Source organism: Eulemur rufifrons, chromosome 19 (genome assembly GCF_041146395.1).
Source record: "Eulemur rufifrons isolate Redbay chromosome 19, OSU_ERuf_1, whole genome shotgun sequence".
Classification (NCBI taxonomy): Eukaryota; Metazoa; Chordata; class Mammalia; order Primates; family Lemuridae; genus Eulemur; species Eulemur rufifrons.
In genome coordinates, this window is record NC_091001.1 from 32,718,346 (window position 1) to 32,740,937 (window position 22,592).

Sequence of the window (22,592 nt, forward strand, 5' to 3'; positions counted from 1 at the left end):
ATTTGTTCTTCATAAGAAAGACAGAACTGCAAAGTAGAAGGAATATGAGCTTCAGAGTCACACAGACCTGGGTTTGAATCCTGCTCTGCCACCTACTAGTTTTGTGAACTTTGGCAAGTGCTTCTACACCCACCCATTTCTCTTTCTTCAGCCATAAAATAGGGATGGGTATATTTCTTTGCACAGTTGTTTTGATAAAGGCAAAGTAAATAGAAGTAAGTGCACAAATGGCCAGGTCACTAGTAGAGGCTAAATAAATACTACAAGTCATGTAAGATGTAGAGCCTTCTATAAGGGTGGAAGGTGGGTCACCCATGACTGCTGGAAAGTCTCTGTCCAACAACACGAGTGGCCTCACCTCACTCTCTCTGGACTTCTAAGGGTTTCGGTTGTTGTCTTCATATTTGACCTATGCTCTTGCATCTTGACCATAGAGGTTGATTTCTTTCTTTATTTTCTTTCTTTTTTATTTGTTGGCTTTATCAGAATGTTAAAATCAAAAGTCACATATCCAGTCTGTCACTCAAACAAGACATCTATTACCTCTAATCCCTCTAGTCCATAAAACAATCATGTCCAGAAGGATAACATACATAACTGCTGGATGAGAGGAAGAGCTCTGGTTCCACAGAGGACTTCACCAGGCTTATGCTTTTCTGGGAGCTACTGGACTTCCCAAGTGCCATCCAGAAGGAGCAAGCTGGGGGTGATTCCCAGCTGCTGGGGGAACCTACACATCTAAGGTGCCTGAACCCAGAATGTCACTCCTTTCTTCCTGTGGGCCAAGCTCATGTATCTCAAGCAATAATTTGCCACCACTCAAGATGATCTTAAGTTATTGGTCAATCTGACAGGACAGTAGGTCCTCCAATCCTAAACAAGCAAGAGGAAAGTGGGGAAGTCAGCCTTGGACTTCAGGGAGCATGCAAGACTGTTTCCTTTGCCACTTTGGTTGGCTTTCTGCTACAAGTTGGTATCATCTAAAGATCAAGATCTAGTAGAAAAATACATTCTCACTCCTTATCTTTTGCTGAGATACTTCCCCATTGTTTGTCTGGGGGGAGATTCAAGATCGTTTTTCCATTTCAAAAGCCCATCTCATCTCCAAGGGCAGTGCTGCCCTTGTGTGTGTGTTACGTGCTTGCTTGAATTCTGTCTGCTGGCTAGAATCTGTTCCAGCAGAAATGATGTGCTGCCTACTCCAACTCAAATTCACAAGACACTTTAGAGTCGTCAAAGAAAGTGGACACTCACTGTCTCATTTTATCCTCACAAAGCCCTAAGGAAAAAAATGAGCAGAGGTGGCAAAGTTGGCCAGAGTCCCCACAGCTGGCAAGAGACAGAGCTAGTCCAGGAAATCTCAAAGTCCAGGTCTCCTCCCCACAGCCATGACTCTCTGCCTTAAAAAATACAGAAACACCTCTGAGCTAAAGTAATAAAAAAGAAAAAGGAAGGAAGAGATGACAGGAGCCAGGAGGGAGGAGAAAAGAAGGGAAGAAAGGAAGGCAGGGAGGTGGGAGGGAAGAAGGCGGGGGAAGGAAGAGAGGGAGGAAAAACGGGAGAAAGAGGGAAGTAATAAAGGAGATATCGCTATTTAACTTTAATGTGTTTATTTTCTAACAATAAAATATTAAAATAGAAAAACTAGAGAGATTTCACTCTGCTTTTCTAATTGCATTTGATTTTAAATTCAGAGCCCTCAAGCAAAAAGTTGGCTGGGTCTCAATTAAATAAAACAACTGCTCTCCAGGCAGAGGGCTTCTCAGCAGTATTTACAGCTCTGCTTCCCCGGCCTTTGACAAGCCTGAGAACTACTGCTCCATCTGATTGAGCACTTTGAACTGCCAGGTTCAAAGTCCTGGAGAAGACTCAGTGGGGAGACTCTCAAACCACTCATTAGAATGGATTCATTACCCTTTTTACTTAGCCTATAGATTGGCTGTTATTTGCTATCCATAATGAAATGTACATCCTCTTTCTAGAACGCTAAGGGATGCCAAGGTCTTTGAAACAAAAAGCCTTCTCTGTTGGCTAGCTTCAGACAAGACATACAACGCCTCTCTAAGCAATTTGTTGCTAAAGGTTTCTTGGCTGTGAAACAAATGTGAGTCAGGAGAGCTGGGTTCAGGGTCAGTTTACCCTCAAAATAACTGTGGGAACCTGGGTAAACTGCATCACCTCTTTGGACCTTATCTGTAAGCCCATGGTTTTTTAACATATCATGGACCCTCCACCCCTTTGAAAATTTGATCAAAAGTATAATAAACCTTCCTCACCATAGGGGAAAAAACAGATATACATATATTTACAGAGAAAAAAATTTAGCTTTCATTTCACAAGGTTCATGGATCCCACTAGGCCAGTGACCTCTTTCATCCCATAGGTTAAGGAAGTGTTTTATTTAATAAATATATAATAAATAATACCTAAGGTGAATCCCCAGATGATGCCATATAGACTTCATAAAATTATTTGCAGTTATATAAACACTCCAGCAAATACTGAACCTACTGTAAGGCTTTTTGATTCTTCAGGATTCGAGTGGGGCCCCCAAAGATGGAAGCCCAAAAAACATGTAGTTTTTCATAATAAAGGTTGATTAGGAATTCTGCCACCATTAAAGAAGGAAAGAGAGAGGAAATGTTCAAAAAGATAAATGGCTACATTTAAAATGAATAATGTGAATATTTTTATGCTTATTTTTTAAAATAATTTCAGAATAAGTATAAAGAAAAAACTAACCATAGTCTTATTGGTTAATATTTTATCATATTACTTTAAATCATTAACATACACAGACACATATGCATACATATAAAATGTAGTAGCATGAAAATATATCATGGGTCCAGTTTTTATCCTGAACTTTTTATGTAACATTGATGCATACTTATAGTGATCATCGTATTTCATTCTCTACATAAATACTTACAATGCCTTTATAATATTCCAATAAGGGAGGATAGCACCAAAATTAACTTAATGATTTTCACTTACCTGGGCATGTAGACTGTTTCCAATAATTTGACACTATAAAAGTAAGGGTGTACTGAACATATTCATACACAGAACTTGGTCCAAAATTCAGGCTGTTTCTTAATTGGTCTTATCAATGGAATTACTGGGATAAGAATAGAATATGTCTACAACTTTTGATAACTGTGGTCAAATTGCTTTCCAAAAGAGCCAATGCAATTTATAGGCTCATCAGCAGACTTTGTAACTTGTCTGTTACATTACACAGAGTCTAAAATTTTAGTTTTTGCTTAGTCTTTTAGAAAATTTTTGTAGATTTTTTTAAAAAAGAATCTATACTAACAAAAACTTTGCCCAAACACCACTAACCAAATGATCTAAAAAACACATGATATTACATTTAATCCTCTATCACCAGGAGTCATTCAACATTATTTTTTTTAATTTAATACAGGTCCTTGGAGCAGAAAAAGGTGAATTATTTACATTTGTTTTCTTACCCTAATAGTATTAGAATAAGTTCTGTTTCTAGATCTAAAGTGCTAGTCATTATTTAAAAGGTTGATTGTTTTGAAGCCTGGGATGTATGAGGGTGTATGTGTGTGTGTGTGTGTGAGAGAGAGAGAGAGAGAGAGATGATGTGATCCAGACAGATCCAGGACCTCACAGTCTGTTCAAGAGTTCTCTAGTCTAAACAGGATAATTTAAATCAGGAGTGGGCAAGAGGTCTTTCTTTATCCACAGGCTACTGACCAAAAGTAGTCATACTGTCACTCTCTGCCACTTTGGAAAGACATTGCTGGCCCCCTCCTCCAGGGAAGCGTTTGGTGTCCCTCTGCCTCTGGTGTCACCCAGGCTCACACATACATGCCTCTTTCATACACACACATGCACACACACGCTTGTACAGTGTTGGTGTCGTTGTGGAGCATGCAATCTAACACTCACTCACATCCTAAATGGCAGGATGTTAAGCAGGTAGTCCCTTCATGCTCACCTTTGAAACACTGCTCTCCCTTTGCTTAGAATGAAGAATTATGTCCAGGGCCAGAGGTCCTGCGTCATGGCCCAAAGAGTTCACAAGAGACAGCATAGCTCAACAGAGCAATGCTGTGTTAGGATTTCAGAGGTTTGCCACCAACTTACCGTGTGGTTGGGTCAAGTTGCATTTCCTCTGTGGATCTCAAGTCGACTCTTCTCTGTATATTGAGGGAGTTAAACTTGAAAAAGGGCTTGACCTATGTTTGTGGATTCCCCAAGGGTCACTGATGGAGGTTGTGGGTGTTTGTTGCCGAGTTTAAATAATTGTTAACTCTAATGAAAACCATGTCCTTTCCCACAGTGAGGCTCCACAGCCTAACTAAAACGTCCAGGTGTTGTTGCATCAGGGCTTCCAGGATTATCAACATAACAACATTCAGCTCAAGGGGGGTAGGTGCCCTGGGTAGCTGTTGATGACATGAAATAATTTTATGGGCTGTGTGATTAATGGACCAGTTACTGACTCACATTTCAAGTAATCACAGTCCTTCAATCAAAGGTAGCCAGTTCGTGATCAACCTTGGACGGAGCACAGAATAACAACCAAAATTAAGACATGTCAGTGTCTGTATTTATTCTTAGCTTTATTACTTACAGCCACAAATGGGAGAGTGTTTTATGGGATGTCATATCATAATATTATCATGTGCCCTTGGTAATTCTGGGTGGCTGGTTAAAATCTATCTATGGTGAAAAGGAAAAAAAGCAATAACATCAATGGTGTATGGAATTACTAAATAACTCCAGTTTGTATGGTTGGCAGAACTTTTCAAAACTTGATGATCAAGGGGAAAAAATTGAGAAAATGTATCCCTAGTTGTAACCAGGTGGGGACTCCTGGCATACATCAGAATGCTGGGAACTCACCTGCTCTGTCACGGAGGAGCATGAGAATACAGCATTGAGCATCCTCTTTCCCTGTATCATCCAGAACAGGTCTATGGTGTGACTTATTCCTCAGGTGCCCTCTCTCAGACAGGTCTTCCTGAACCACACACACAGTCACTCTGTAACCCAAAGTAGCACTTTGTTTTCTTTATATCACTTTATACTGTCTGAAATGCTCTTATTGATCTACTTGCATGCTTATTTTCTGTCTCCTTTCATTAGAATGTAAGAACCATGTCTGTCTTCTTCTCCACTGTATCCCAGATTCTGGCAGAGTACCTGTCTCATAGCAGGTGTTCAGTAAATATTTGTTGAATGATATAAATTAATGAATGAATAGAATGAGAATGAAGCTAAAAGTCTTTTAAGTTAACCGGTCTAGAATTATCCCTAAAATACCTTCCAATGTATTAATAATATTCTGTACTTCTGAGAAGTTCAATGATATTTTCTAGGTTGTAAATATCCAAAGCAAATTCCATAGCCTCAGGGAAAACTTATTCTCAGAAGCCAGTAGAGTTGTAGAATATACGGGTTATAGTTTCCACTGACCACCAACAGCCCCTTCCTAATAATCAGAGGTAACTTGGATGAAAGTATAGTCATTCCAGTGGGTTTTAAATGGTTCTCGTTCATTTTTATTTTGCAATATGACCAAATTATATCACTGTTTCACACAGTTCTTCATCACCAGATAAAGCCTGAATCATCTCATCTGTCACAAAACCAAAATACTCAAGAAATTCCACTTGCCATTACCAGGTAAGGAGCCAGGAACCCCTTGTCGTGACCTAGGTTTAGGGTCAGGTCATGCGCTGCCTCGAATAATGACCACTGAGAAAATCTTTGGCCTTTGTTTCTGACGCCCAATGATGAGGCCCATGAGAAACTTGTGATTCACAGCTGTTATTTAATTTAATGATGTTGTTCATTCTGAAATTATAAGTGATTGAGTGTTATAGAAGTTTGGGGGATTTTAAGGATTGAATATTCACTAGATAGGATTAATTAAAATAGATGCCAGTCAATCTGGAGGAAAAGTTGGTTGTTTCTAGCTATTCTCATTTGATGACCACAACAAAGTTTATTATTACTTTTGAATAGCACTTTATGGATAGAGGACCAGGTATTGAAAGTGCCATTAACTGATTAAATACTTGCCTGATGAGGTTATTGTGACAACTGTCAACCCAACTGAAGAGTTGAGTAAGACTCAGGCAGGTGGTTCATTGACCAAGGTCATTGCAAATTAGTAGTGGCTTCCTTAAAAAAAATCCAGGGCCTTCAGTATGAGTGCTGGAAGGCCCTCATGGTCTCACTCTGACCAGGGGCTCCCACCACAGTTCAAGCTGCTCTCTCCTCCCTTTCTGCACTGCAGCTTCATCAGACGCCTTCCAGCTGCCGCAGCATCACTTACTGATGGCATCTGCCCACACCACTCCCCTGCCTCTAACACTGCCCCATACTTACTCCTATCCCCACCTGGAAAACTCCTAGCCGTCTGTCAGACCCCACCTTAAAACTACAATGAAGCCAGAAGTAGTTCTTATCCATTCCTGAGTAGAAAATCTGAGGTCCAGAAAGATCGAGTCCTTTATACTTGAAGTCAAGCCCAAACTCAAATCCCAGGCACTTTTCAGCTGCCCATGCTGCCTATAATGACTTGATTCTAAAAACTCAGCCCATGAATCCTGACTATCCCTGGGTGCCTGTCCACGGCTAAAATGTTGCCATTTATTTATTCAATAAACATTTAATCTGGGAGCATACCATGTTTGTGGCAGAATGGAAGAGTGGTTAGGCGAGATCCACTGAAGTCAGACAGCCTGTCTTCATTGCTAGTGAACTGTGTGATTTGGGCGACGTCACTATCTTACATGAGAAACTTGGGGCAGAGTCAGGCATGTTGCAAGAGCCCAATAAAAGTCAGCTCTCATTGCTGTTGCCAGGCCCTGTGCATCGAGGGTGCGGCCACACCCCAGGTTTCCCCTCCCTCATTGGCTTCCCTTGTCCTAGAGTGCACCTTCAGTTACTTCGCTCCCGCTCTTTGGCCTGTGGGTATTAGGACTATGGCTTCATAACTCTTATTAGGCTTTCCGCTGTTTAAGTCCCAAACTGATTAAAAAAACCTCTTCCTCCTACCACAATATAATACCCTTTCTTAAAAGGAGAAAAAAAAAGACTATCATACTGTAGTGAAAAAATAAGGAGCTCTCCAGTTGGATTCATATCTGTAGTCATTGTTTAATGTGGTTTTGGCTGCTTCTGTCTGTTCAATAAATTAAACAAACAAAGTTTCCCAATTTTTCTTCCCCTCTTAACTGGCTGCTGCCACTAAGTCCTCATCTTGAAGTTTTCCCAAACTGACCTCTAAATGGTGGTGTTTCTCAGAGTTCACCTGAGGTCCTCTTTTCTGTCAGTAAAGCCCACAGAGTCACATCCATCCCTGGTGTCAAATGTCAACCCTATGTTGATAACTCCCAAATCTCTGTCTTCTGCCCGAACCAGCTCCCTTGGCTCCAGACCTATGCATCTAATTACCCATGGGGCAGTTTTCTTTAGATAGATCCCGGGCACCACAAACTCAAAATGTTCAAAACCAAACACTTCATTTCTATTCTCATTCCCAAACCAACAATATCTTCCTGTAAACTTCCTCACCTCAGGAAATGGTAAGCTCTCTTTCCCATCCTCACTCTTCCTATCCAATCCATTTCCAACTCCCAAAATTCTACCTCCAAAACACATCTTGAATGTATCCATTTCTTCCCCATTTCTCCAGCTCCCAGCATAGACCGGCCACCACTAACTTTTGCATGAACTATTACAGTAGCCTTCTAACAACACTGACTGTCTCTACACCCTACCTTTCATCCATAAGGAATGACGTTCTGGTCTCTTGCAGAATAGGCCATATTTTCTTGCCTCTGAGCCTTTGCACATGCTGCTCCTTCTAAGAGTTCCTGGAACACACTCTCACTTGTGTTCATCCTTCAGGGGTCAGCTTAGTGAGCATTTTTCCAAGGAAGCCTTTCCTGAGACCCAAAGCAATTTTGTCTAGTTTAAATGTCCTTTTATTACCACAGAACCTTCTGTTTTGTGCTCATCTGTACTATGGCATTTACCCTATATTATGATTATGGTACCAGGATGTCTCACCTCCACAAACCAAGCTCCATTAAGGCAAAGGCCGTGTCTTATTCATTTTATATTTCCCAAAACACACCATGTGCCTAGTAAGTGCTCAGCACATGTTTGTTAAATGAATCATCATCTTTATTTCTAGTTTTTTGTTTTTGCTTTTTTTTTTTTTTCGGCATCTGTTCTTAGAAACTGTATACTTGAGAATATTCTCAGAGGATATTTCTATTCCTTCAATATTTTCTAAAAATTCCTGAAAAAATTAGAACAGAGAAATTTTAGTATTCATTTTTTCCCAGACATTTAACACATTGTACACTGGCTTCTAATAAAGCAATTCTGGTTTTAACAAAGTCAAAGCTTGAATGTCAGTAGAAGTCTGACTAGTGATGACTGGTGATGACAGCCCAGTGTGGTGGCTGGATGAACTGCTAGCATTTTTACCTACAGAGCATGCTGTAAGACCCCAGGCCTTTGTGGAGATAACAAAAACCAGATATACACTCAGTTGATTTCATCAGTGCTAGAAAAGAGTCAGGTTTCATTTAATTAACCCACAGGCTATAGTCAATAGAACAATCCTTGGTACAAAGCATTCCCCATGTAATTAGATTTAACTGTGGTAGCACCTGGAATTTATATGGATGCTGACCACAACACAAAAATGAACCAGAAAATTTTAGAGCTAAATATTAAGTAAAGTAAAGCCATTGATGAATAGTCTCAGTAATATGATTTTTGGTGTGTTTAAACATGCATATTGTTATTTTGTTTGTCTTACATTTTCATAATCCCTTTTTCTTTATGGATTTTTCACAATAATCCACATGGTCTTCTTACCCCGCTGATATTTCAAGAAGAAATAAAATGATTTCTATACTCTTCTTCCACACTATGGTTGGCTCTCAGTTGGTAAACAGTTTCTACAGACTATGAGCCCCCAACCAGTGAAATATTGTTTTCTATAGTGACTGCACCAACAAGGCAAGTCTAAACTCATGTCCCCATAAAGTAAAGAGTCATGGATATGTGCTCACTAAAATGACATGAGCAGAACTTGCATGGATCAGTCAACTTGTTCCATATCTAATATTTGTCAGTCTTGAGAAAGGAGAAGCATCAGCCTCCTACTGCGTTACAAAGCAAATGATTCCTCTAGAATATCCAATAACATATAAAGTGCTTTATAAATGTGACTTCAGGCCACTGTCATTGACTTTGCCTCTGAGTGGAATTTTACCACCAAGGGAAATACTAACATTCTTTCAATTCTAACATTTCTTTTCAGTTCTTCATTCATGATGAGAAACCCCGGTGTGCAAAACAGAGGTAAGAGCACGTTACGTAAGAATTACAAAATAAACAGGTAAGATGCCATACTATGATATTCCTGTGCTGTGACTTAACTTTCATGAACCCGAGTCACTGAGCTGATGTGTGTGGATGTAATTAGCTCATGTTCATTGATAGTGTTCCATTTTGTTAATATGATGTAATTTTAATCCGTAATTAAACGCGATCGCTTAGGTGGTTTCCAGTTTTTTCCTCACAGAACATCATTATGCCCTGAACACTAGTGCAGATGTCTTCGCATGGACACAGTATGATAATTTCTCTTTGTAAGAGTGAAATTGCTGTGTCTTAGGATCTGCATCTCTTCGGTTGCCCGAGATGTGTTTTCCTAAGTAGACATTTCAATTAGTCTCACTAACACTTTATGAGCTCCCCTTCCTCCCATCCTTTCCAACAGTTGTTCTTGACAAACTTTTAGTTTTCCCCAATCCACTAGGTACATAATAAATTTATCTTAAGAAACATTTGAGAAATGGAGAAAATAAAACTGACCCCTTTGTAAAGATAAAAATCAGAAGGATACCACGTCTGTAGTGATATGTAAAGCACTATATAAATAGAGTGTCATATAACTATTAGCAGTGCATTTGGATTCTATTACTATTATTTTGCCCAAACTAGGTCTGTAATGTCTGTTTGTCTTTCTTTCTTTGCTCTATACACCATAGAGATTCTGTGTTCAGGTAAAGTGATGTAATCTCTCTCTGCTGAGCCAGAAAAGAGGGTTTGGGGCTGAAGGAAGCAAAGCCCACGGGGTGCACAAGAAAGGGTGAGGGCTCTGCTTATCTTCACCCCAATTCTGCCTCTCTCCCTACAATAGGATAACCTTGAGCAAGCTAATTCTTTGAGTTTCACCCTCTCCTATGCATAAAATTAAAACAATATTCACTCATATGTTAATATAACACATGCACACACACACACACACAGACCTCTGCTTGGCACATACTAGGCAACTGTTACATTTTAATATCCTTCCCTCTTTTCTGCATTCCCTTGTCTTCTCTCTGTCTAATTGACCTCAGTTGCCAGGGTTTTCTCCCTGGCTTCCATTATGATTTCATTTCATTTCTGCCATGTGCCATCTAGGCCTTAGTTTGGAAAACTGATCTGATAAACTCATTTCCCCTAACGTACACATTGCTAATAGGTGTTTCCCAAGAGAGGGTTCCTTTACTTAAAAGGTGCCCAAAGAGGGCTGTGATTAATCCAATGGACTCAAACCCTAGGCACCAAATGTCAGGAATTGGAGTCCTAAAGGTCAGATCTGGGTGGACAAAGATGAAACGGAGCTGAACAGACCCAGAAAGGGCACTACTTACGAGGTTCTGAAAATATGTTGCAGGGATGGGGAGGCAGAATCGGAGCTTAGAGAGGAATCCAGAGTCTTAACCTGAAAAACAAAATCATGCACAAGTAAAAAATAAAGAGCAACTGAAGAATGGAATAGAAGTGCTAGTGATGGGGACAGCCTTCCAGATACGAGTCCAGTCAAACATCTTAAGGCTGCGAGTATATCATTTGCACTGGGGTCATTTAGGTTGTTTTCCACTCATCTGAGAAGAAGCAAGGTTGAATAAAGAGGTCTGGGATGGATAAAGAAATGTTTTGGCCTCCATTAATTCCCTCTTTCAGTAAACAAATATCCACCAAAGCACATGGTTTGTACCCAAAATCAGGCTGGGCTGGAAGAACCCAGAATAGATACACCCTTCTACTAACCAGTGTTTAAGCTCCTGAGATGCTTCCCCATCAACTAATATATTCACTCTACTATGTAAAAATTCATCTCTGGATCACCAGTACTTGGCAATATTAAGTACAATACACAATCGCTACTCTCCCAGAATTTTTAGTGTAGTAGGCTCTCCAAAGCTTACAGGTTTTATTAAATAACTTGAATGCTTCAGTTGTGGGCATTCATCCAGAATAGTGAAATCTACACCTCTGCAGATGTAGATATTATTATACTTATTCTACAAATAAGAAAAGAATTTTGGAAAAGTTCAATTATTCCTTTTTTTTTTTTATGTCCTGGCAATTTTTATTTTTTAAAAGCAGCTTTGTAGAGGTACAGTTGCCATACAATAATCTGCACATATTTCAAGTGTACACTCTGATGCATTTGACTTATGTAGACCCCATGAAGCCATCTCCACAGTCAAGAGGATGGGCACATCCGTCTCGCCCCAGTCTCCTCTGCTTCTCTGTAACGCACCCCAGCACCCTTCCCACCCACCCCCAGCCCCAGGCCACTGCTTTCTGCTACTGCACATCAGTTGGCATTTCTTAGACTTGTATGTAAATGGTATCACACAGTATGCATTCTTTTTTCTTGGCTTCTTTCCCTTAGGATAATTACTCTGAGATGCATCCATGTTGTAGCATGCATCAATAGTCTATCTTTTTTATTCTGTTATTTCATTGAATGGATATACATTAGTTCAGTTACTGATGGATAAACAGATATGGCTCAATTCTTTCGTAAATGAATTCAAGCTAAACTATTAGGATCCCAAGCAAGTAGATCTCAGGGCAAAAAAATATTTTGATGTGTTGGAAGAGTGTCCAGAAAGGCTTGATTATGCTCCAAAATAGTAACATTATCATTCTCTAAATTGGGATTATGGATGATTTATTTTCTTTTTTGTTTGTTTTTAGGTTTTTTTTTCTACTAATGGTTTCATTTTATTTAAAATATATGGCTTAATTTCTTATAAAATTGTTTTTTTAAATTGTGTGTAAGGGCAAATTAAAATTTTCTAATAAAAATTTATGGTGTAGTTGCTTAAAATAAATTCTTTATTATAAGTTACAACATAAAGGTCTAGAGCTGCATTTCTCTAATAAATAAGCAACACTCACAGCTAGCATTTATGGAGTAACAGGTACGGGTAAGGCATTGTACTAAGAGCTTTATCTACATAAGAATTTTAAAATATTAGTAATTATTGATATCAGTGTGATTTTTCAACCCATGTCTTTTTTATTAGGCTATGCTGCCTCAAATTTTATTGACCGCCTATGACATGCTATTCCCAATGTTCTTTCACTTACCTTGTATCTTCATTTCTGTGACCCCTCCATTCTCCAAGTAGGAGAGTTCTAAGGGTTACAAAACTCAAATGCAATATTTTATGTAAGAAAAACTTTCCAAAGATTAGCTGCTTCCATTATTTTACAACAAAATCAATTAAATACTTATAGTGGGTTACATGCTCAGAATTTCATTCATTCATTGATTCATTCAACAAAGATCAACCCAGGCCTGCAGGGAAAAATTACTTGGCAAAGTTGTTCTTTTTGTTTCTTTTTTTTTTTTTTTTTATTTAACTTACTCTCTGAATAGACTAAAATGCATAACTGTTTCCAATTGCTCTATTTTTCAAGTAAGACTTTTTAAATATTCAAACAAGGCACTCAGAGTTAAAAAATAATAAATCAGTTGCCACAATATCATGAAAAATTCATAATCACTGAACACGATTATGTATGCAACACAGTCTAAGTCATAAGAAATGCTAATAATGGTTATTTTCTCCTCTCAAGTATGTTCTTATTGCTTCAATCCATGTTGAAAAGTTATGTATGGCCATTTGAATAACAAGTCTCTACCTACTGCTTCACTATAATTTAAAACAAAGTTTTTAATTATATTCTATTTTATATTAGTATAGGTCTGTTAGCTTTCTCTCGGTTAGGATTTGCCTAGGGTACAATTCTCCATTCTTTCACTTATGAGCTCGCTGTGTTATTAGACTTTAGATGTGCAATTAGTATACAACTGGAATTAAAACAACCTACATTTGATCTTTAAATGCTAAGTTTGCACTTTTGATATTTATTGTGTGTTACTAATATTTTTAGATCTGTTCTGACATTTTTTGTGCCTCCTGCTTGCCCTGTTTTGTATTGACTTTTTTGTTTCTTTTTCTGCCATATATTGGATTTATCTCTTCTTTATTCTCCTTTCTTTCTCTTTCTTGGAAGTTATACATTCCAATATTATTCTTCCTTTGATTACCCTAAACATTTTAAACAAAAGCTTGCTTGAATTTTAAAAACCCAAAGTTACTATCTTCTTTCCAAACAATATAAAAAACTTAGAGTGCTTTACTTGTGATGGTATGGATTCTTCACTGTGTTTGAAAATTAAGCTTCTTTACATATAAAATAAAATTTTAAAAGAAGGGATATCTCTAGCTTTATTCCTATTTTTAAGGTCATAAATTGGTGGGTGAAATTAACTTACCATGATAAATGTAATTTAAACTTTAAGTGATCAAACAGCTTTCTGCAACAAATATTTTGATACACATAAGCTCTTATAACAAACATTATTAGGCTCAACATTAAAAGCTACAGTCCTTGGTACCATTAAAATAAACCTTTCAACATCTCAGGAGAACAGTTTGTTTTTCTTAGTAAACTTAGAGAGAAATTTGTTTCCTTGGTGACAAGAAGCAGAATAAATACAGTTATAATCTAAATGTTATGGTAACTGCATGTAAATATTTGCTACTGTTTTATTTAGTATTTATTCTCAAAAATTTACTGGGTCAAAAGCCCATCCTGTCAAAGTTCTTGTTAAGCTACTAACTGGGACTATAACTTTGGTTATATTTGGTTATATTTTTTCAACTGAATTATGGTTATGAAGCTTATAATTCAGTCTCCACACTGATCACCTCTCTTCCACTTTACATGGCATTTTTCTTCAGCATTTTATTTACATATTGTTTTTATATCCTCAAGGTTTTATGAGTTTTTTAAATGGTTAATCCTTGCTTAAAATTACCAATGTATTTACAAATCCTTTGCTTGGCATTCCTCCTTACAGTTCTCGCTCCACTTACTGGAAGGACACGCAATGGAATTATGTTATTTTGATTGAAGTATATAGAGAAAATACCACATCAAAATTTGATAAGTAGTATATCTTAAAGCTTAGGTGCCATGTGAAATCAAAACTTTATCAATGAACTTTTGTAGTCTGTTACTTTAAAATCCATTGGTCTACCTTGCACTTGAATTTATCTTCTGCCCAGGCATGATTTTCTAGCATCATGCACTGATTCACTTGGAAAATAATGGTTCACAGACACGATACATCTTCCAATGTTAACATACATTATTACATATATTTTTTAAATCACCTTTTCAAGTAATACCACTTATTTCATCAGAAAACTCTAACTTTTGGAATTCTGCTGTGTCACAGTGGGAGTTACAAGCTTTCCCAAATTCCACTTTGCACATGCAAAGTCTAATTTTATGATTTGGCAACAAATACTGCCCCTTGTTTCCCATAAAGTAACAGGCTCACTTTATTCATTTTTAATATCTGCCAAATATCCAAGTCTGAATAATGATAGTTTGTCTGTCATTCTTTCAGGTTAAAAAAATGATGTTTCATTTTTATAAAAAAATTTTTCCTTCAAGTTAAAAAACAAACAAAAAATGTTTCCGAGTAAGGAACGAGCTCAGCATGTTTAAGAAACCCAACAGAGTTCACTGCAGCCAGACTCAAGTGGACAACAGGGGAGTGATGAGGATGAGGAAGGAGAAATAAGAGATAGGCCGTTCAAAGGCTTATGAACAGAAGGAAAATGTTTAGATTTTCTTCCAGGTGGAAAGGAAATCACAGAAGGAATTTTACCAGCCAGGGTAGCATAGTAAAAATTATAGTTTTAAAAGATTCCTCCAGGTACCCTGTAGAAAGAGAGGAGAAAGGGCAAAAGCTGAAGCCAGAGAACTATCAGACGGGACTGTAGTCATTGAGTGAGTTGATGCGATGTAGACCCACAAGGAGAGGCAGGAGGGATGGGCCCTAGCTCCATATTGTCTGCAGACAATCTGAGTTAGTAAAGAAACCATATTTAAATGTAAATTTACTCTTCGCAGATCATAAAGGAAGCATGCAGTCCTATTCTCCTCAGAGATGCCAGTCTCCAGCCAGCTATGGCTCTCCTGAAAATACACTGTTCTATAAAAACACAAGCTGGAGAAAACCTCTCCCTGCAAGGTCTGATGAAAAGGTAAAACAGACACTTCTCTGCCAAGTCATTTTACATGCACTTTGCATCTAAATAGAGCTTTACTGAACAATGCCCAAAAGGAGATTATTTATGTTTGTCTTTAATTTTTTCCCTCTGGCTATATATTATTGAGTTTTAATATTTTTAAAAGTATTTTGTCATACAATGTATTATATTGCTCTTTCATCAGGTTCTTTAACTTACATATCTCCAGATTTTCCGTGGTTTTTTTTTCATTAATCCAAAGAATAGGGATATTTAGACTTGTGTTTTATATTTACTGGCTGTTCAATAATCCCATGGGGGATTAACTAGGATTTACATGTTGCAATCCTTTTCCTAACAAAAGATCCACCTATTGCATACTCATTTCAGTTAACAGTCCAACGACCATTAATTGAGCAGTCATTATGTGCCAGACAATGTGCTAGAGGTCATGTTCCCTGCCCCAGGGAGACACAGAGAGGGGAGAGATGTAAATGTTCTTGTTTGTCCTTCATCTATTTTTCGATATTTTTCTAAAATATGCTCGATCCCTAGAACCATTTGATCCTGGACCATTTTGCACTTACCTTACCCTATGGTGAGGGGATTAAGCTTTCACTGTAGCTTGTGTGCTCCTCCCTCCATCACCTTGGGACATGATAATACTTTTCAAAGTCTTTCACTAGGAAGCACTGGAGGATGTGCTGCTCCTGGGTCCCCGTCCCATATCATACCATTACTCAGTGTCCTGCCACAGACCTTGCAAAGATTTTCAAGCAGAAGCAGACTGTATAGGATATCTCTGGTCAATTCTTCATAATTCCTACAGTATCCTAAAAGTCTTTTGTTGTCCCTATAACTACCTCATTCTAAAAGGGGTCTCAAACTCTTAAATTAGATCCTAGGAAATCTGCACATACTTCTTTTATTGCCCCTTGCCATGTACTTAGCTTCCTTCTGCTCCGTCACCTTCTCCACAAGCACTGGGATTCCTTGGTTCTAACTGGATGTCTACCGAGGCCAGGCCCCTCCCCAGAGCCTGGGATTCTTCATAGGTATGAGAGACGCTTGGGCAAGGTCAGGATTTCCCTGATTTCAACTGTTTAATTTATAACATAACCATGTACTATCAGTAATAATATTTACTTAATATTCTGTGTTTCCACTTTGCACCATTACTCTAAATTTAAGAAAAACAGTATTATTATATACCCTAGTTAGAAAGTAACCTTAAAAGCAATTGCAGCATTCCACTCCTGAGTATATGCCCAAAAGAACTGAAAGCAGGGACTCAAATAGCTATTTGTACACTTATGTTCATAATAGCATTATTTCTGATAGCCAAAAGTGGAAAGAAGCCAAATGTCCATTAAAAGATGAATGATTAAACAAAATGTTATATGAATGGAAAAACAAAATGTTTTACACACACACATGATGGAATATTACTCAGCTCTAAAAAGGAATAAAATTCTGACCCATGCTACAATATAGATGAACCTTGAAAACATTATGCTAAGTAAAATGTCAGACACAGAAAGACAAATATAATGATGGTTCCACTTGTACATGGTACTTAGGATAAGCAAATTCATAGAGACAGAATGTGGAATGATGGTAACCAGGGGCTGGGAGAAGAGGTGGAAGTAACAGAAAGTTATCATTTAATGGGTACGGCATTTCAGTTTGGGATGATAAAAAAGTTTTGGAGATAGACAGTGGCAAAGCTCTATGTATGTACTTAATGCCACTGAATTGTAGCCTTAAAAATGGTTAAAGTGATGAATCTTATATTATGCATATTTTACAAGAATTTTTTAAAAAGTCATCACAACACAAACAAAACTATGCTATTAAATTGTAGCAGGACCCATCATCTGCTAATGGTTCTCAGCATAGTAAGAACTGTTCTTCTGTTAAAGGAGAGATTAGAAATGTCAGAGAAATACTAAGGACATATTAGCACCAAAATGAAATCTTTCTCTTCAATTATTCAGAGGGTCAGAAAAAGAACAGAAAGGGGAATATTTCTCCCTCCTCCTGAGTGATTTAGAGTTAGGCAATGCTGGTTTTGTTTTTTGGGGGGTTTTTTTTGAGACAGAGTCTCGCTTTGTTGCCCAGGCTAGAGTGAGTGCTGTGGCATCAGTCTAGCTCACAGCAACCTCAAACTCCTGGGCTCAAGCAATCCCCCTGCTTCAGCCTCCTGAGTAGCTGGGACTACAGGCATGCGCCACCATGCCCAGCTAATTTTTTCTATGTATATTTTAGTTGGCCAGATAATTTCTTTCTATTTTTAGTAGAGACAGGGTCTCGCTCTTGCTCAGGCTGGTCTCGAACTCCTGACCTTGAGCGATCCACCCGCCTCGGCCTCCCAGAGTGCTAGGATTACAGGCATGAGCCACCGCACCCGGCCAGTAATGCTGTTCTTGAGCACCGCCTAAACTCACCAGCCATCCTTCATGACCACATCTGGAGAAACACAAGACTGTAAAATCGCTAAGCATCTTCCAACTTGGACAAATAAATAAAATTAGAGCAGATGAAATGCACCATGACTGAGCTCTGTCAAGCCTGTGGACTGACCAAGAGGGCCCCCAAAAGCAGCAGACCACTCAAAGCTGAGAGAGCTCATGCTTCAGAGGGGCGATGAGGCTCCAAGGCTCCCTTTGTCCCCAGAGCCTGGCACATGACTTTGCTGGAGCAAAGCAGAGCTGTCCTGCCACTGGACCCTCCCAGCACCAACTCTCTCCTGAGTGTGGGGACTAGGTGACAGAGTTTATTACAAAGGAGACCTCAGTTAAGAAGTGACTTTTGATTCCAATCTTGGTGGAAAAGAAGGCCAACCTGGATAGGCAGAGAGGGTGAGGACCAGGAGGAATTCCAGGCAGCAGGGCTAGTTCTTGCCAACCCCTGAAGCTGTGTGTATCCAGAGAACAGTAAGCAATCTGGCTGGCCAGACCCATGTCCTGAGACTGGCAGCAGGACGTGAGGCTGCAGAGTTTGGAGCTAGTTCATGCCTTTCCAGCTGGTGTTCATATGCTCTTGGTCTGCCCATTATCAGATGGATCAAGTTTATGCGGGGAGGAACAGACTTGGATTGAGAGACCAAAGACCTGGTGTCACATTCGTAACTCTTGCCAACCACATGACAGATTTCTGAGCTCCAGTGTCCATCTTCACTAGGGTTGACACTACCTGACATGCTTACCTCACACAGGAATTGTAGGGATAGATTGGGATATTCAACAATGCCTTACAGGTGCTGGATTCACAAGGTGCATTTTTTAATTATGATGCCTGGAAACCTGTGAAGAAATTGCAGGTCCGCAGTACATCTCCCTGACTCCCCTTCCTTCTCACTGTTACAGTGGATTTTACAAACAAAATAATTTAAAATCATTTGACATTGATATACATAAGGCATTGTGGCACAGGGAGAAAGCCTGACACACTAGGGTTCAAACCCAATTTTGCCTCATCTGACTCTGGGCAAGCTGCATTGAGATGCTCTATATCTGCACCTGTCTCTCTCTCCCTGCTGTTTTTAGGATGACCAGGGCAGTGCAAGCTCCACAAACAATATGCATCCCACCTCAGCAAGCGTCAGCAGGTGCAGATTCAGAAAATATTGAGAGCTGGAGGGTTTATTATCCATGCTGAGGGTAGTGCTGAAGGGCCTTTGTCAACTGGTGAAGTGCAGTTTCTGGTTACGTCCAGTGACAGACTCTCTCATTCCCACCGACTTCTAAATTCCCCAACTGCAGTTACTTTTTCTGTGTCTATCTTCCCCAAGAGTCTCTGGGCTTCTCCAGGTTTAGGGACTAAATTTTATGTACGGAATATACTGAATGTCTACTAGAAATTAAACTGTGATTGGACATTGGTGGAACAATAGTAAATTTTGAATTAATAAATAATTAGTACTTCCCTTTGACCCTGAAATATTGATCACTGCAGGACACCCAGAACAGCGAATGGTACATTGGAGAACACAGTCGCCAGGCGGTAGAGGCAGCGTTAATGAAGGAGAACAAGGTAATCCCTTCTGCGGGGCCTGTCGTCATTGTTTTGTAGTCATCTTATGGTTTTCTGCTAGTGGGTCACAGGATGTGACAAGCAACGTGCTCTGATGTAGTGGTCCCACATCACCCTGTATTTGTCAATGCTGGGGAGGTTGTAACTGAAAAGGGGATTTGAAGATCTGAGCTTGGTTGTGCCACTTACCAGCTGTGTGACTTTCTCAAGATTCTAAATAACTTTATGTGTAGGTTTCTTTATTTGTAAAATAAAAAATAGCAAAATCAACCCTGGGGAACTATTTTGAAGCTCAAATGTGGAAGCTAGGGTACAGAGGTCACAGGGAAAATGCTTCCTTCTGCTTTCTTCAAGTTTCATCTCCTTACTAAAGTCTTCCCAAGGTGCAGTTGGGTCTTGATGTCTCACTGCTTCAAGAAAGGAGAAGGCATTATAAATGCTGTAATAGTCAGGCCATGATAGGTTATGCTGCAGGAACAGACAATCCCAAGATTTCAGTTGCTTAGCACAATGGAATTTTATTTCTTGCTTACATTCTGTGTCCAAGACAGGTTTGGGTGGGTAAACCCAGGTTGCTGGAGGCTCCATCTCAAGGGTGTGCTTCCACCTACACAGTCTGGCGCTTGACACATCCGCTCAGAAATAACACACTTCACCTCTACTCATTTATCATTAACCAAAAAAAGTCACACAACCAAATCTAACTTCAAAGTAGGTAAGAGTACAAACCTGCCATGTAACCAAAAAGAGAAAAGAACTGGAATATGTGTAATCAAGTCAAATGACTCCCACAACTGTCATCCCAAACATCTCTAGATGTAGAGACTTATACTAGATTGCTTAGATGTGATAGAAAGTCTCTTAAAGGCAATGTAACACCAAAGCCTAACTTCAACTAGCCAGTACAATAGTCATTGTTGAATGAGGAAACATTAAAATGAATGAACTAATTAGTGAATAAATAATGGGTTTCTGATAAATTTTAGTAAAACCTAGCCCTCAGAATCAATCCTGTAAAATTAAATAAAATAAATTATATCTAAATTGCTATGGTAAACAGAATCGTACCCCCTCAAATGTCCACATCTTAATCCGCAGAACCTGTGAATATGTCATCTTACACAGAAAAAGGGACTTTGCAGGTGTGATTAAGTTAAGGATCCTGAGATGGGGAGGTTATCATGGATTATCTGGATGGGTTCAGTTTAGTCGCAAGTATCCTTAGAAGGGGGAAGCAGGAGTGTCAGAGAAGAGATGTTACAATGAAAGTAGACATCAGGCTGATAGGGGAAGGGGTCACAGGCCAGGAATTTATGTGCCCTCTAAAAACTGGAAAAGTCATGGAAACAGGTTCTTCCCTCTTGACTTTAGCCCAGTAGGATCCATGCCAGGCATCTGACCTCCAGAACTGTAAGATAATACATTTGTGTTTTAAGTAGCTAATTTCATGGTAATTTGTTAGAACAGTAGAAAACCATTGTCATTGCTAAGAAAGCATCTTGAACATATAAGAAATAAATAAAATTACCCTATTTCCCAGATGAGGAAACTGAAGCTAAGCCAAAGTCTTGGTCACTAAGTGGAAAAAGTGGCAGAACATGTATGCCAGATCAGTGCTCGTTTCACAAAATCACAGCTGCCTCCAGTAGACATTATAGTTCTTTATAGCCCTGATGGAGGGACATGGAGGGGTTGGCTGTCATCCTATCTCAAGGCCCTCCCCTTCCTCTCTCCACGGAATCTGGCCATGCAGTGGCAGAACGGCAAGCATGGTGGTGGGAGACTCCGACCTTGGCTTCCCTCCTTGGCTAATCAGTGCTCAGTTCGCCGTTGCAGTCTCGGAGTCTGTTTTCCATCAGAAAAACTACTCCTAGTAGACCTGCTTCCAGGATCTCCTGTGTGGATTGTGCTAGAAGAGCAGCATATATGTCACCTGATGTCCTTCCGGCAGAATTTGGGCACTCAGCAAACACCCCCTTCCTCACCTTCTGTGTGCCTGCTTCTGCCTCTCGCTAAGAAACATTAAGAAAATAAAATCTCAGTGGAATGACTTCATATTTTCCTTTTCATATTTTCCTTTTGTTTGTCTCAGCTTTGTCAAAATGTGTTTCCTATTTATGAAAGATAATTTAATTTAAACTGCAGGATTGCCCAGATTCATTTTGACAAATTTATTGCAAGTTTAAGATGATAAACCCAAAAATTGGCAAGGAGTTTTGGCCTCCTCTCTTTTTCTGATCTTTGGCAATGTTTTGTGCTTGAGTATTAAGGGTTCATTATGGCTGAATGTTTTAGGCAGAACAAGTTCCAGAAAATTCCTCAATCCCATTTTTATATATTGGGAGTAATAATTTGGGTTTGACTTTTAGGTATTCTGTTTACTCACTGGGATGCTTTAAGGGATTCACTTAAGCTCTTACACTCTTACTGGCTTACCTTTAAAATGAGAATAAAATACGTCCCTCAACATTTATTTAAAGAAAAAATGAGATGATGTGTGTAAAGAGCTTGGCACCTTGAGGGCAATTCTCCACGCAATTTAGCTGCCAGCATCATCATTAACATTACTATGGTGATACCGTGTTATTTACAATTGTAGTATACTTAAAGTATTGTTATATAGTAGTAATACCATTTTTATATATCTATATCTATAAAATCCATACATATTAATTATGGATAATATATATAATTATATATAAATATTATACATAATCTACATAAGAGAGATGATTATATATCATAACTATCATAGACATAAATCATATATACCATTTATATCTATATCTATTCCTTAGAGATCATCTATAACCATTTATACAACAATGCATACAACTACAGGTACAGATTTTTCTGTCATTTTCATCATGTAAATGACCCAATATAACCACAAAACTCGGCCTGGTTGGTGCGTGTAGGTTCAGGAGGATTGCTCCATATCTCAGCCTTTGACGACCAGGCCTCCACCCTGAGCTATTTCCTGGAGTGTATGTGGTTATTTCTGATCCATGACCTATTCTCAGCCCTTGGGCCACTGGACACTGTTGAGTTTCTTTTGGAAACCCTCACTCTCCTCCCCTTGGCTTCTGTAACGCTGAAGTTTCTGGTTTTCCTTCATCTATCAGACATCCCTGA

The 22,592-nt window shown here is 39.0% G+C and overlaps 1 protein-coding gene across 1 annotated transcript in view; it reads left to right on the forward strand.

Moving 5' to 3' along the window:
- Nucleotides 1–22,592, forward strand: part of CLNK (cytokine dependent hematopoietic cell linker) — a 152,650-nt gene that overhangs the window by 120,627 nt on the left and 9,431 nt on the right. The window contains exons 15-19 of the mRNA XM_069493852.1: nucleotides 3,431–3,449; nucleotides 5,586–5,667; nucleotides 9,335–9,375; nucleotides 15,304–15,437; nucleotides 19,380–19,457. Coding sequence (XP_069349953.1) covers nucleotides 3,431–3,449; nucleotides 5,586–5,667; nucleotides 9,335–9,375; nucleotides 15,304–15,437; nucleotides 19,380–19,457 — 354 coding nt within the window. The remainder of the gene's footprint in view (nucleotides 1–3,430; nucleotides 3,450–5,585; nucleotides 5,668–9,334; nucleotides 9,376–15,303; nucleotides 15,438–19,379; nucleotides 19,458–22,592) is intronic.